This window comes from Macaca thibetana, chromosome 14 (genome assembly GCF_024542745.1).
Source record: "Macaca thibetana thibetana isolate TM-01 chromosome 14, ASM2454274v1, whole genome shotgun sequence".
NCBI lineage: Eukaryota > Metazoa > Chordata > Mammalia > Primates > Cercopithecidae > Macaca > Macaca thibetana.
Genome location: NC_065591.1, coordinates 96,914,025 through 96,927,883, shown reverse-complemented (window position 1 = coordinate 96,927,883; position 13,859 = coordinate 96,914,025). Strand labels below are relative to the sequence as shown.

Below are 13,859 nucleotides of genomic sequence, written 5' to 3'. Positions count from 1 at the left end.
TGGGGTGACAGTACGAGACTCCGTCAAAAAACAAAAAATAAAAATAAAAATAAAAAATCATGTCCTCCTACACAGTGAGTTCTAGTCAAACCCAAACACATTTATCTCTTCACCTAGAGCACAGGAAATAAAACTGGCAGCCCACATGTCAAAAGGTGGATGTTTTTCTAACTCTGGGTCTTTAATCTCCAAAAATATTAAGGTAACAACTCAAGAGAATTTTGGTAAAGAATTTGCTAAACATAACATACTGTGTGCATTTTTCTATTAGCCCACCTTTCATAAAATATATTTATAAAATAAATTAGCCACATTGAGTTTGTTTCTGGGATAAGCAATTGAACATGTGATTGCAAAGACAGAGATGTATTCTGGCCTTCCCTGGCTCCTCTGTCTACAGTTCATGAGTCCTGCAATATTTCGTCTCTTACTTTGCCAATGATGTTTTATTGTTCTCATCACTTGCTACATTTGAACATTCTGAATGTTCCAGTTACATATTACATACCAGGTGTATTAGTCTGTTCTCATGCTGCTAATAAAGACATACCCAAGACTGGGTACTTTATAAAGAAAAAAAGAGGTTTAATGGACTCATAGTTCCACATGTCTTGGGAGGCCTCACAATCATGGCGGAAGGCAAGGGAGGAGCAAGGACACATCTTCCATGGCAGCAGACAAAAAGGCATGTGCAGGGGAACTCCCCTTTATAAAGCCATCAGATCTCATGAGGCTTCTTCACTATTGTGAGAACAACATGGGAAAAACCCGCCACTGTGATTCAATTACCTCCCACCAGGTGCCTCCCATGACACCTGGGGATTATTACAATTTAAGGTGAGGTTTTGGTGGGGACATAGAGCCAAACTCTGTTATTCTGCCCCTGGCCTCTCCTAAATCTCATGTGCTCACATTTCAAAACCAGTCCTGCCTTCCAACTGTTCCTCAAAGTCTTCACTCATTCCAGCATTAACCCAAAAGTCCAAGTCCAAAGTCTCTTCTAAGACAAGGCAAGTCCCTTCCACCTATGAGCCTGTAAAATCAAAAGCAAGTTAGTTACTTCCTAGATACAATGGGGATACAGGTGTTGAGTAAATACACACATTCCAAATGGGAGAAATTGGTCAAAGGAAGGGGCTACAGTCCCCATGCAAGTCCAATATCCAGTAGGGCAGCCAAACCTTAAAGCTTCAAAATGATCTTTGACTCCATGTCTCATATCCCAGTCATGCTGATGCAAGATTTGGGGTCCCATGGCCTTGAGCAGCTCCACCATTGTGGCTTTGCAGTGTACAGCATCCCCCCTAGCTGCTTTTATGGGCTGGCATTGAGTGCCTGTGACTATTCCAGGTGTATGGCACAAACTGTTGGTGGATCTACCATTTTGAGATCTGGAGAATGGTGGCCCTTTTCTCACAGCTCCACTAGGTAGTGCCCCAGTGAGGACTCTGTGTGGGAGCTCACACCCCACATTTCCCTTCTGCATTGCCCTACTTGAAGTTCTTCATGAGGGTCCCACCCCTGCAGCAAACTTCGGCCTGGACATCCAGGCATTTCCATACATCCTCTGAAATCTAGGCAGAGGTTCCCAAACCTCAATTCTTCACTTCTGTGCCCCCACAGGCTCCACACCACATGGAAGCTCCAAGGCTTGGGGCTTGCACCCTTTGAAGTCACAGACCAAGCTATTTCTTGACCCTTTTAGCCATGGCTGCAGTGGCCCAGGAAGAAGGGCACTAAGTGTTTAGACTGCATACAGCAGAAGGGCCCTGGGCTTGCCCCATGAAAACATTTTTTTCCTCTTAGGTCTCCAGTCCTGTGATAGCACGGGCTGCCTGGAAGTTCTCTGACATACTCTGGAGACATGTTCTCCATTGTCTTGGAGATTAATGTCTCGGAGATTAACATTTGGCTCCTCATTACTTCTGCAAATTTCTGCAACTGGCTTGAATTTCTCCTCGGAAAATGGGTTTTGCTTTCCTATCACATCATCTGGCTGCAAATGTTTCAAACTTTTATGCTTTGCTTCCCTTTTAAACATAAGTTCCAATTCCAAACCATATCTTTGCAAATACATAAAACTGAATGCTTTTAACAGCACCCAAGTCACTTCTTGAATGCTTTGCTGCTTAGAAATTTCTTCGCCAGATGCCTTAAATCATCTCTCTCAAGTTCAAAGTTCCACAGATCTCTAGGGCAGGGGCAAGATGCCACCATCTCTTCACTAAAACACAGCAAGAGTCACTTTTATTCCAGTTCCCAACAAGTTCCTATCTTCATCCGAGATGAGCAGCATTTGGTCAAAGCCAGTCAACAAATCTCTAGAAAGTTCCAGATTTTCTTACATTTTCGTATCTTTTTCTGAGCCCTAAAAACTGTTCCAACCTCTGCATTTTACTCAGTTCCAACGTTGCTTCCACATTTTTGGAGATCTTTACAGCAGCACTCCATTACTTGGTATAAATTTACTGCATCAGTCATTTCTCACACTACTAATAAAGACATATTCAAGGCTGGGTAATTATATAGAACAAAAAAGAGGTTTAATAGACTCACAGTTCCACATGGCTGGGGAGGCCTCAGAATCATGACAAAAGGCAAAAGAGGAGCAAGGATACGTCTTACATGGATGCAGGCAAGAGGGTATGAGCAGGGGAATTCCCTTTTATAAAACCATCAGAACTCATGAGACATTAATTATCAGGAGAACAGCGTGGAAAAAAATAGCACCTATGATTCAATTACATCCCACCAGATACCTCCCATAACACATGAGGATGATTACAATTCAAGGTGAGATTTGGGTAGGGAAATAGAGACAAACCATATCACCAGCCTTCATGTTTGTCTTCCCCTCTTGAATGTGAGACCTAAGGGGAAAGGACCATGATATGTTTTGACTGAACCTCTGGCACTTAGAGCAATATCATCCATATATGTTTGCTAAACGAATGACTAGATGCACTGCTTGAGGATTCTAACAAAATGTAAACTTAGCTAGATAACCTGCATATAATAATCCTTGATTATTTTTCTAACCTTAAACATTTGTATTAATTATAGTAATATCACTCATTATTTGCTTACCATTTGCCAGGCTATGTTCCATGCATTTTCCACATTTTCTCTCACTTAATGCTCAAAACTGTGTAGGTACATACTATTAGTAAAATTATTTCACAGACAGAGGAACAAATGCATAGGGAAGTTCAATATCTTGCCAAGGAAGGGAAGTTTAAAATGCTAAGTTCAACATTCTGAGTCCAGAGCCTATGCCCTGGGCCTCTATGATGCAATTTCCCTCAAAAATAAACCCTCCAGGATGGGTGGATGGCTCATGCCTGTAATCCTAGCTCTTTGGGAGACCAAGGTGGGCACAGTACTTGAGCCCAGGAGCTGAAGACAAGCTTAGGAAACACAGGGAGACCCTGTCTCTACAAGAGATACAAATATTAGCTGGCCATGGTGGCATGTGCCAGTAATTGCAGCTACTCGGGAGGCTGAGTTGGAAGAATCATCTGAGTCTGGGAAGTGGAAGCTGCAGTGAGCCAAGGTTGAGAAACTACATTCCGGCCTGCACGACAGAATGATACCCTGTATCAGAAAAAAAAAGAAAAAGAAAAAGAAAAGAAAAGAAAAAGCAATGTGAAAAGAACCTTAAATAAGAAAAGCTTTAATTCTGGTGAAAAATGTTTCCATTTCCCTTAAAGCAAAAATGTTTCACAGGGACATACACTACCCACAACTTTCCCAAGAGCTGTGAGGTGGGGTCAGGGGAACAGTGGTTCACATAATCCAAAGGTTGTGTTACTTTTCTCTGTCAAGCTTTCTAATGATTGAGAAACTCTTCATTGTGTGAATTTAATTGTACATATACTTTTTCAATCCTGTCTTATTCTCCAAGCCCCATTCCCCTCCTACCCTGATCTATCCAAGGGCTGGTGAAGAAAATTTCCCATGGATACACTACCTGATGTAGGCTACAGTTCTGATTCTTTAATGGAAAGAAAAATAAAGACATGCATATGCATGTGCAGTAAGTGTTTCCCAATACATGTACAGGCCCTGCCAAAAAGGAAGACGAAGCATACTTTCAGTTTCAGCCACACAAGAAGGGAGGAGAGAAAAGCCATGGCTGGTGAGTCTTTTACTTTTCCAACTCTGCTGGGAAGAAAGAGTTGTGGAAAGAGCTGGTTCTTCTGGAAACCATAATTCGTATCTGTGGAAGTTTACCTGAGCAGAAGTGAGGAAAAGAGGGGAGAGGGAGGAGAGGGAGGAGACAAGGAACTAGAAGATTCTTGCAGCCTTTAGAAAGGAAAGGCAAGCCCAGAAAGGTACTGAGGCTTTAGGGGCAGCCTGCTGTCATTTTGCAATCTTAATTAAACTCTTACATGTCGAAAGTCTGACAGAGGGTACAGAATTGGCACAGGAGGAGCACTAGCAGCAGTGATTCCTAAATGAAATGGGCTATTTCTGCTTCATTACTTTATTATTCAGAGTTAAATAAACAAAGGACATAAGAGGATGATCTTCACTTTCCAGGGACTAATGTGAAAATGGTAAACTCAGTCTTCAGGCCACTCCATGCACACGTATGGACACTATTGAGGGAAACAAGTAGGGCAGCGATATAGTAAGAAGATGGATTACCCAACTGTGAGGAGGGGGACATTTCACTGATGAAATCTAAATGAGGTCACTTTCTGTTGATTACATGAGAGGAACATGAGGCTGTCTTTATGATGTGAGAAATCTTTGTGCTCCAAACAGACAAGGTCCTGAAGGAGAAGAGAAAGCTGTTTATCCATTCCACGGGTGAAGGTACAATAAATGGCTTACTGGATGAATTATTACAGACAAGGGTGCTGAACCAGGAAGAGATGGAGAAAGTAAAACGTGAAAATCCTACAGTTATGGATAAGGCCCGAGCTGTGATTGACTCTGTTATTCGCAAAGGGGCACAGGCATCCCAAATATGCATCACATACATTTGTGAAGAAGACAGGTACCTGGCAGGGACGCTGGGACTTTCAGCAGGTAAGGGTCAGTGACTCACACTCAAGTTCACCTAGGGCCTGTCTTCATGCCTAACATTTAATTTCTTTACTAGTCCTGTTAATTTGAAGAAAACTTTCTTATCTCTGGCTTCAGGGCCATATTTCTGTAGCAGGGTCCCTATTGCATGTGCTTTGACTCTCCTTTGATTCTTTTCCTTCATCCTCAGTGGCCCTCTTCTGATTATTCATTTCCTGTTCTGAGTATGTGGTAGTTCCTTTGCTGAAGCTCATGAGAACCATCTGAAAAGCTTCATGCTATGGGTTCCAGTGTTCCTGGCAAGGCAAAATATTTACTTGTGGACTTACTTTTATTGAGTGCAAGGGGTCCGTAGGCACTTATGTAGTTGTAAAGCCACATGAAGTTTTAAGGTTTATAATCAAATATTTTTTATAACTTTTCTCTAAAATTTTACCCTCCCAAAAGAATAAAATATATTCTAGTGATGGCGATACACTCAGAGAACACATTGAACATATAGAAAAGTAAAGATTTCTAGTGGCCTCATTCCTCCATTTGCCTGCTTGTATTTTCTTTGAGTAAGATCACCCGTTTGCCTGTTACAAGGGGGCAGATCATGCTGTGAGGCCTGGGAATTCTCCACTTGCAACCCTCCTCAAGCCCAATACAGGGCTCAGGAACTGATCTGGCCAAATCTCATGACCACTTGGACCTACCACGTGGTGAGGATGAGAGTTCTGGTGAATTCCCAGTCACTGGTCTCTGTGGCACTTCCTAAAGCCACCTTCAGAGGTAGATGTTCTTTGAAAGCAAAAGCCTTTTGTTCTAAGGGTTAGGGAAAGGTCATGCCTGTCTAAGTAGACATTGCAGATGTTTCTGTTTTCATCTATATGTAATAAACACGTGTTTTTCTGTCAATGCCTCTTTCATTTTTTACCTCCCACCACTCTCTAAATTAAAGAACATCTTGAACAATATTTAATGTCAGTCAGTCAGTGTTATGGGAGAAATTTTTAGTGGGGAGTGTTTTACAGATTGGGGTATAGTTTTCCAGAGACGATAAGTGACTAATTCAATATCCTTTATCTTTTCATAGATCAAACATCTGGAAATTCCCTTAATATGCAAGACTATCAAGGAGTACCTTCTTCCTTTCCAGGTAATGCTGTTTTTAAAGGAAGAGCATTCTTTGACCCCCATCTTCCTTGACATTAATTTTGTAAGATGAACCATGGGTAAATGGGCTATTGGGAATTCTCATAGATAGGTCATACAATTTTCTTTTTGTAATCTACTCTGCTTTTGTAGAAACGGTTCCCAATGCTTCACTATCCTTGTTTATATTAAAAAATCTGAATCTGTGTCTCAAATCCTGATTACCCAAATAAGTACCAAACTTCATTATTTAAGCCTACTGAAATATTCACTCCCATCTCCCAGAGACACCTTATTCTAAACTTTCCCAGAGCTAAACATGCTGTACTTCCACACCCTGCTTCTCTTCCGGTTTTGTGTAACTTGATTATTGGTGCCACCATCACCAGTTGTTCAAAGCAGGAACTTGAAACTCATATGGGACCCTTTCTTCTCATGCACCTCTAATATTCGAGCCATGGCCAAGTTTTATACAGGCTTTTCTCAAATTTGGAACCCTCTCTCTATTTCTACTTCTATTATTTTGTTAAAATACTGCTATTCCCTTAGTGCACTCTTAAAAAAAAAAAAAAGAAACTTACATTTGAAAGCAATTTAGAGGTTAGGAATGCAAATTATTTATCAAGTTCAGATATTACTCTACTGAATTTATTAAGGTAGGATATCACGAATATTTTCTTAAACGTTTCACAGCATGGGATATTCAATGTATAAATAAATACTGTATTCTTTACTATGAAAAAATAGCTCAAAAATAACCTATAACTACTTACATTTAGTTTTTTCTATTGTTTTCACACTTCTTTATGAAGGAATCCAACATTTTATCCAACAAAGATTATTCTATAATTTTCTCCAATATGTCTAATTAGTTCTTTTCCACATCAACACATTTCATGCTGCCTTTGTTTATCTAACTGATTGTATAATCGTTTTTCAAATTTGTTTTTAGAATTAAATATTATTTTTTGCCTTAATAGTTTCTAAAAGATCCTCCACATATCTAGAAAATTTATTTCTATTTTAAAACAAAGGTTACATTAATTTTTTTAACAAGGACATCACATTGTCGGGTTGTGTGGAACCTGTGATGAAATAAAAGCCTCAAGGATTTTCTCACATAAACTCTGTGAAAACATTTCCTCATGTGTCTGTGCAATGAATATTTAGTGCTATGAATCCATCTAGTGTGTACTTTGATTTTAACATTTATCATTGTATCTTCATTCTAGTTCATATATTCAATATTAATGTCATTTCATATGTATACATAGAAGGAAGAGATCCTGAAGGACAGGATAAAGATTCATTAAAAAATATTCCTTGTGCTTACTACCATGTATATTAAGTAAATAAATAAAAAGATAAACATATATTTTAAAAAATATTTTAGTAGATTTAATTAAGACCTCCCATTAAATTTTATCTTAGGGTTTGAATATTTTGAAAAAGGTTTATATTCTAACTATTTTATCTCACACATTGTTTGTTTTCTGAGTGTTTTATCAGGCACAGACTTGAAATTTTCCCTTTCTATGTTAGTATCTAAAATGTTTGTAGAAAGGCTGATCCTGAAATATGAAAGAAGATACTTGTAATGCATACCCGGAAATCTCTGGCTTGAAATGTGCTCCATTAGGAGCAAACTCACTCAGCTGTGTTAATGATGTAGCTCAGGACTGTCCTCCTCAGAGTGCATTTCCTCTTCTGTTGGCTTCATCCGTAGGTGAGGCTGTAAGAAACACAAAGCAGAACAAACAGGATTCCACTGTTCATGATGTTCTTTGTCTCTTGCAGCTTCTCTGGCAATGCAGGACAACCCAGCTATGCTCACATCCTCAGGCTCAAAAGGGAATGTCAAGCTTTGCTCCCAAGAAGCAGCTCAAAGGATATGGAAAGAAAAGCCGGCAGAGGTGCCATGCTCAGAACACAAGGATAGAGTGGGGTGAAAGATACACTTGAGGCAGTTCTGAAATGCAGTGGCTTATTCTTAGAGTCAACTTCATTGAGCAGTTCTGGAGAATCATACTTCTGATCCTCTTACATAAAGGATTTCTATATCCTAGAATCCAAGGTTTATAGAAAGAGATCCAAATTGGATCCACTTCCTGGGTAAATCACATCAGCGATGGCAGCTATTGAATGCTTTTTATGAGTGGGCATTGTTCTAAGCATTTTGCACATGATAATACATAATCTTTTACCTTAAACATACCCCATTTTAGAGATCAAGAAGCTAAGACATGGTATTGTTAAATATTTTTCTCAAAGAAAAACAATCAGAAATTGGAACAATCAGCTTTAGAATTCAGTATTTTTGCTTCAAAGCTCGTGCATCTTTCAAAATCCTACCTATCAAGAACAATGAAGTCAGCAGCTCAGCTGCCATCTGGGCATTTGCAATGTTCATGCATACTCCTGAAGCAGCATTCAATTCTGTTCCCCCTTTTCAATGTATGGTTCATGGGGTTTGGTATCTTGATAGGACTAAGGAAGGGGAAGCTGTCATAAACCAACAATGGAAATATTTAATTGGAGAGAACAAGGCTGTTCATTCAAATTACATTTCCTACAGATTTATCCAATAATGGTCAAGTCAGGCCGCACACGTCTTGCTCTCATTATCTGCAATGAAGAATTTGACACTCTTCCTAGAAGAACTGGAGCTGAGGTTGACATCACAGGCATGACAATGCTGCTACAAAATCTGGGGTACAGTGTAGATGTGAGAAAAAATCTCATGGCTTCGGTAAGTTCTATTATACAACAGAAACAATGGCCATGCCCTTCGTATAACTAAATAATATTAGAAAGCTTGGTTATAAGACCAAGAAATGTAATCTCTTGATAATGTAAAATACAAACTTGCCTTGAGAGAGTGCTGGATACTACATGGTCCCTTGTAACATAAAAGTCATTCAGCACAAGCCTGGTATAACTGAATTGGGAAATGTTTTATTGACTCAGTAATGCTACTGCCTCTCTACAAGATAACTCTCTGGATGACTTCCTATAACACTTTCCTTCACCTTTCTTGAAATTAAGACTAAAATTTTTTTTGGCACCCCACTGTTTGTCATGGAATCCCTTAAGAAACTGCTTAAGTATTTATTTATTGGCTTTCCAAGGTACCATGATAGTTAATTACATAGTTGAAAATCAGTGATATGGTCTCTTTCAGGAAATGACTACAGAGCTGGAGGCATTTGCACACCGCCCAGAGCACAAGACATCTGACAGCGCCTTCCTGGTGTTCATGTCTCATGGTATTCGGGAAGGCATTTGTGGGAAGAAATACTCTGAGCAAGTCCCAGATGTATTACAACTCAATGTAATCTTTGAAATGTTGAATACCAGGAACTGCCCAAGTTTGAAGGACAAACCGAAGGTGATCATCATCCAGGCCTGCCGTGGTGGTGAGTGCTGATGCCTTTGAGAACACCAGACATTCAAATACTATCTTGCTCTGTATGCATCAAGGAATTTTTGGTTTCTTTTTGTTTGTCTTTTAATGTCAAATAACACGTACTGTCAGTATTCCAGATTGCAGCTTCTGTGAATTGAATGGCTGGTTAGTAGATATTTGTTCTATATTCAAGCTTGAGACTTTAATGTGTGGAAATTTTTACAATTTGTTTGATGGTTAGAAAAGATAAATATTGTTGAAAAGATTGTAACTGAAATGTATGTGTGTATTTGCATGTAAATTAATGATAGAGCAAACACATTAATAAATATCATTGAACAGAGGCTAGGAGGGAAACATCATCTTCTCAGCCATTGATAGGTAGTAACAAATCAAATTGTGTCTTTCCAGAGAACCATGGTGTGGTGTGGTTAAAAGATTCAGCAGGAGTTTCTAGAAATGTATCTTTACCGACTACAGAAGAGTTTGAGGATGATGCTGTTAAGAAAGCCCACATAGAGAAGGATTTTATTGCTTTCTGCTCTTCCACACCAGGTAACAGGTTTCTACACAGGACATCTTTGTTGGGGCTATCAATACAAAAAGTGACAGTCACCCACTAGAGGTGATGATTAACAACTCAAGACCAACTCAAGCTTTGTTCCAAGTTATACACACAATTCCCTTTATCCAAGAGATCAATTTTACGTATCTATTCAATGCATTACTAGTTAGAGAAGTCATCTATGTTTCAAAATATTTTTGGCAATTTGAGCGATAACAGAGAATTAAATGGAAGACAGTATGTGCTGTAGTACATCAGAATCTGCCTCTCCGTAGAAAACTCCACCATGTTGAGATCGTTCATTCGTCCAATTGGCCCAGACATCAAATACTTATAGGAGAAGAGTAGTAGCAAGGTTCCGAAAAGTAGAAGAGCAAGCAAGGCACTTTAGGGCTCTAAATTTAAGTGGGTTTTACCTGGAAGCATGAAGCATACAAGACAGAATATATTTGAATTTTTCTAAATGTATGCTTTGGAGTAAGAATCTTGCTATTATTGACTAACCCAGACATTTAGTACTTTGTAAAACAACTCCACTAGTTCCTCCTTGGGCTTTCCTTGAATTGCTCACTAATATGTGAATATAAATACTATTTTTCTAAGGATTTAATAAATTAATATGTTTGAAATGTTGGAAATGACACAAAATAAAGCACACATTAAAGAACTGCTATTATTTAAAATTTATTTATTTGATAACTTAATTCAGTTACTTTTCTAAGCGAGATTTAGATAAAAATTATTTAAATCCTTTCATTCACCATGTTTGACAGTTTCCTGAAAGGACTCGCATTCACTTGGTCACCTCTAGCCCAAAAGCCCTGCCTCTGCTCAAATAGTTAAGTTTTCTAAAATATTTTCTAAAATGAGATATCTTCTTTCAGAAGAGGTTTGGTTCTGTATTGTGTTGAACATGCCCTGATGTAGAACTCAATAATTTTTTTCCTAATGATCAGAAACAATGATAGCACCCAAAAACACCATACATTTTCAGCCTGAGTACATATAGTAGAGTTTAACATTAGACAGAACTGTTACTTAGTATCTTTTGATCCCAGCCTTCCACATGACATTCACCACTCTCTAAGTAGCTCTTTGCAGGCCCCTGGCTTCTCGTCATCAATCTGGCTGATTTATGTGTCCTTCTTTTCTTTCACTTTCCTTACTCCTCCCTTCCAGATGACTGTCAGAAACTCCAATTTAGTTATCTATAACTTCCATGTTAAACCTATCTCCACATTCTGCTGTGCCAATCCCAACCACATCATAGTGATCTCCTGAAGAAAAATAATTATCTACTTCCTTAATTTCACAAAACATTTGCAGAGACATCTGTCTCCACCATATCTTTCACTTACTTCCTTTTACTAGAACAAGTCTCAGTTAAAGCCTTCATTTAGCTGAGATGACTGTGTTTCTAAATAGAATTTTATTATCAATATATACTTTATGACCATTATAACTGGCTAAAATGTGTCATTAAAGAATGTGTCTGTCATTATATACAGAGTTATTGCTGCTGCTTTTCTCTTATGCCTTCCTTTGTATAATTTTATACCTTCATTACTTCTGTGTCTACTATGCAGTAAATTAATATTGCTTTTCTTTAATATTTCTCTTCTTCATAAGAACTTTTTCCCTGCAATATAATACACTCATTTCCTTATCTACTCTTTCTAGATTTCTACTTTTGTTCTGTTTTATGATTTTTATAGTTAACTTTTTGTGTGTAAATATCTTACTGTCAATGTTATTTAATTTTGATTAATTTTTTATGAAGTATATAAATTGAGATTTGTTAATATAATTACCTGTAGACTGAGTATTGCATATCCTGGGTTATCTCAAACACTTGTGTGACCTCAGATACCACTTGTGTATGGAATTATTACCATCCCCTGTACAGCTGAGTCTATTAAATATCAGAATGCATAATTAACTTAAATCACAGTCAGTAATACCACTTTGGAAATGTACATTTAGATATTTTGTTTCCAAATCCCAATCACTCCCCTCTACCGCATTCTGCCTTTTCCTTATTTGCTACTAAATTTACGATTTCAAACATCACTCAGCTGGAGTAGAAATATTAGGGTTTCTTCTCTTTCTTCAGGCAAGAGCTAGTCTTGAGATTTGAAATGTGCTTTATCAACAGATAACGTTTCTTGGAGACATCCCACAAAGGGCTCTGTTTTTATTATAAGACTCATTGAACATATACAAGAATATGCTTGTTCCTGTGATGTGGAGGAAATTTTCCGCAAGGTAGGACTCTAGACGATGCTATTTTCACTCTACTTCCCTGAATGCTTGACTATTGCAATTGGAAGCATAGAAAGCAGATCCAGACTTGTTTATCTTCCAATAATACCCTTTTTTTCCAAAAGAGTTTTGGAGTTCTTTAGAGAGTGGACAAACCTGGGAGCCAGATCCAACCTGTAATGACACCCACGGCCTTGAGAAAACAATCATTTAGTTTCACCCCCTCCTGCCCTTCAGAGACAAATGAATGGACTCTAATTACCTGTGTCTTTCATGGCTATTCGATCCAGCAGCAGACTTAAAATGCCCTGAGGAGGGTCATTCAATGCTTACATACATATATGGCTATACTTGTTGCAGATGGAAGTACTTTTTGTTTTTGTCACTTATTTTGCTATATTTGTTGTAGTTCTTTGGCGCAACTCAAGAAGCTCTTGAAAAAAAAACTCAGCAAAAAAAACCAAAAAACAAAAAACAAAAAACAAATAAACAAAAAAAACGGGCTACAGACTTTCCTTACTCTTTTAGGTTCGACTTTCATTTGAGCAGCCAAGTGGTAGAGTGCAGATGCCCACCACTGAAAGAGTGACTTTGACAAGATGTTTCTACCTCTTCCCAGGACATTAAAATAAGGAAATTGTACGAATGTCTGTGGGCAGGTACATGTGTATGGTCGGGAGTGTGGGAAGGCTGAGGAAAGGGTACTGACAGTCCATTTCAGTCAACAATTCTAGGTCTACAGGCTCAGAATCATTAATCCAAAAATTTGAATTTTGAAATGCTCTAAAATCCAACACTGTGTGAGCGCCTGCATGATATTCAAAGGAAATGTTTATTGAAACATTTCAAATTATAGGTTTTTGGATTGGGGATGCTAAACCAATAAGTATACTGCTGAATTCCAATATACAAAAATATCTGAAATTTGAAATATTTCTGGTAGCATGCATTTCAGATAAGGGATAATCAAGCCATAATATGATATACAGAAAATACTGAAGTAATGCCTTTCTTCTGGTCAGTGCAGAGCACGTTCCTCTTCTCCCAAAGTTTTTCATTTAGACCCCTTCTGAGATTCAGCTGACTTTGGTCCACAAGTGGCTGTAAGACTATGAACCCTCACTTTTAGATGTTTCTCTCCTTCACCTCAGCAGGGTATATTTAAACATAGCATGTGGTCTTTCCTTTTAAAATTGTGTATGTTCCCATTGGTGGTATAACTTTATAACTTGCATGTCTTTAACAAAATGTTTTCCTATGTTTACTTTTTTTTAATTTCTTTTTCTCATAGGAAGTGAAGAGATCCTTCTGTAAAGGTTTTTGGAATTATGTCTGCTGAATCATAAACTTTTTTTGAGCTAATAAATCTGTTAGAAAAATGAAAACTTGTCCTCAGTTTTCTCCCATACTGAAGAAACAGGGATTGGAACTTAGAGCGACTAAGGAATTTAGAGT

At 38.2% G+C, this 13,859-nt stretch overlaps 2 protein-coding genes across 3 annotated transcripts in view; both read left to right on the top strand.

The window, feature by feature from the left end:
* The first annotated feature begins 3,773 nt into the window (after positions 1 to 3,773).
* Positions 3,774 to 13,859, top strand: part of LOC126936245 (caspase-5-like) — a 43,385-nt gene continuing 33,299 nt past the window's right edge. Inside the window, exon 1 of the mRNA XM_050758811.1 lies at positions 3,774 to 3,777. The gene's annotated coding sequence lies outside the window, so the exon portion shown is untranslated. The remainder of the gene's footprint in view (positions 3,778 to 13,859) is intronic.
* Positions 3,831 to 13,789, top strand: LOC126936244 (caspase-1-like). Of its 2 annotated transcripts, none has more exons than XM_050758809.1 (10): positions 3,831 to 4,138; positions 4,771 to 5,037; positions 6,113 to 6,175; positions 7,969 to 8,084; positions 8,747 to 8,920; positions 9,353 to 9,587; positions 9,989 to 10,132; positions 12,298 to 12,407; positions 12,933 to 13,043; positions 13,696 to 13,789. In XM_050758809.1, the coding sequence occupies exons 1-9, from the start codon at positions 3,958 to 3,960 to the stop codon at positions 13,029 to 13,031; spliced, it is 1,389 nt and encodes a 462-aa protein (XP_050614766.1). In that variant the 5' UTR covers positions 3,831 to 3,957; the 3' UTR covers positions 13,032 to 13,043; positions 13,696 to 13,789. The 2 variants fall into 2 exon arrangements, with proteins under 2 accessions (XP_050614766.1, XP_050614765.1); XM_050758808.1 differs by having other exon boundaries at positions 12,933 to 13,063.

What these genes read in the sequence shown, in the direction of transcription:
- LOC126936244 (XM_050758809.1), top strand. Translation starts at nt 3,958, where the DNA reads ATGGATACACTACCTGATGTAGGCTACAGTTCTGATTCTTTAATGGAA. An exon ending in GAAAAAATCTCATGGCTTCG is followed by an intron (nt 8,921 to 9,352) that starts GTAAGTTCTATT and finishes GGTCTCTTTCAG; the next exon opens with GAAATGACTACAGAGCTGGA. An exon ending in TTTCTGCTCTTCCACACCAG is followed by an intron (nt 10,133 to 12,297) that starts GTAACAGGTTTC and finishes CTTTATCAACAG; the next exon opens with ATAACGTTTCTTGGAGACAT.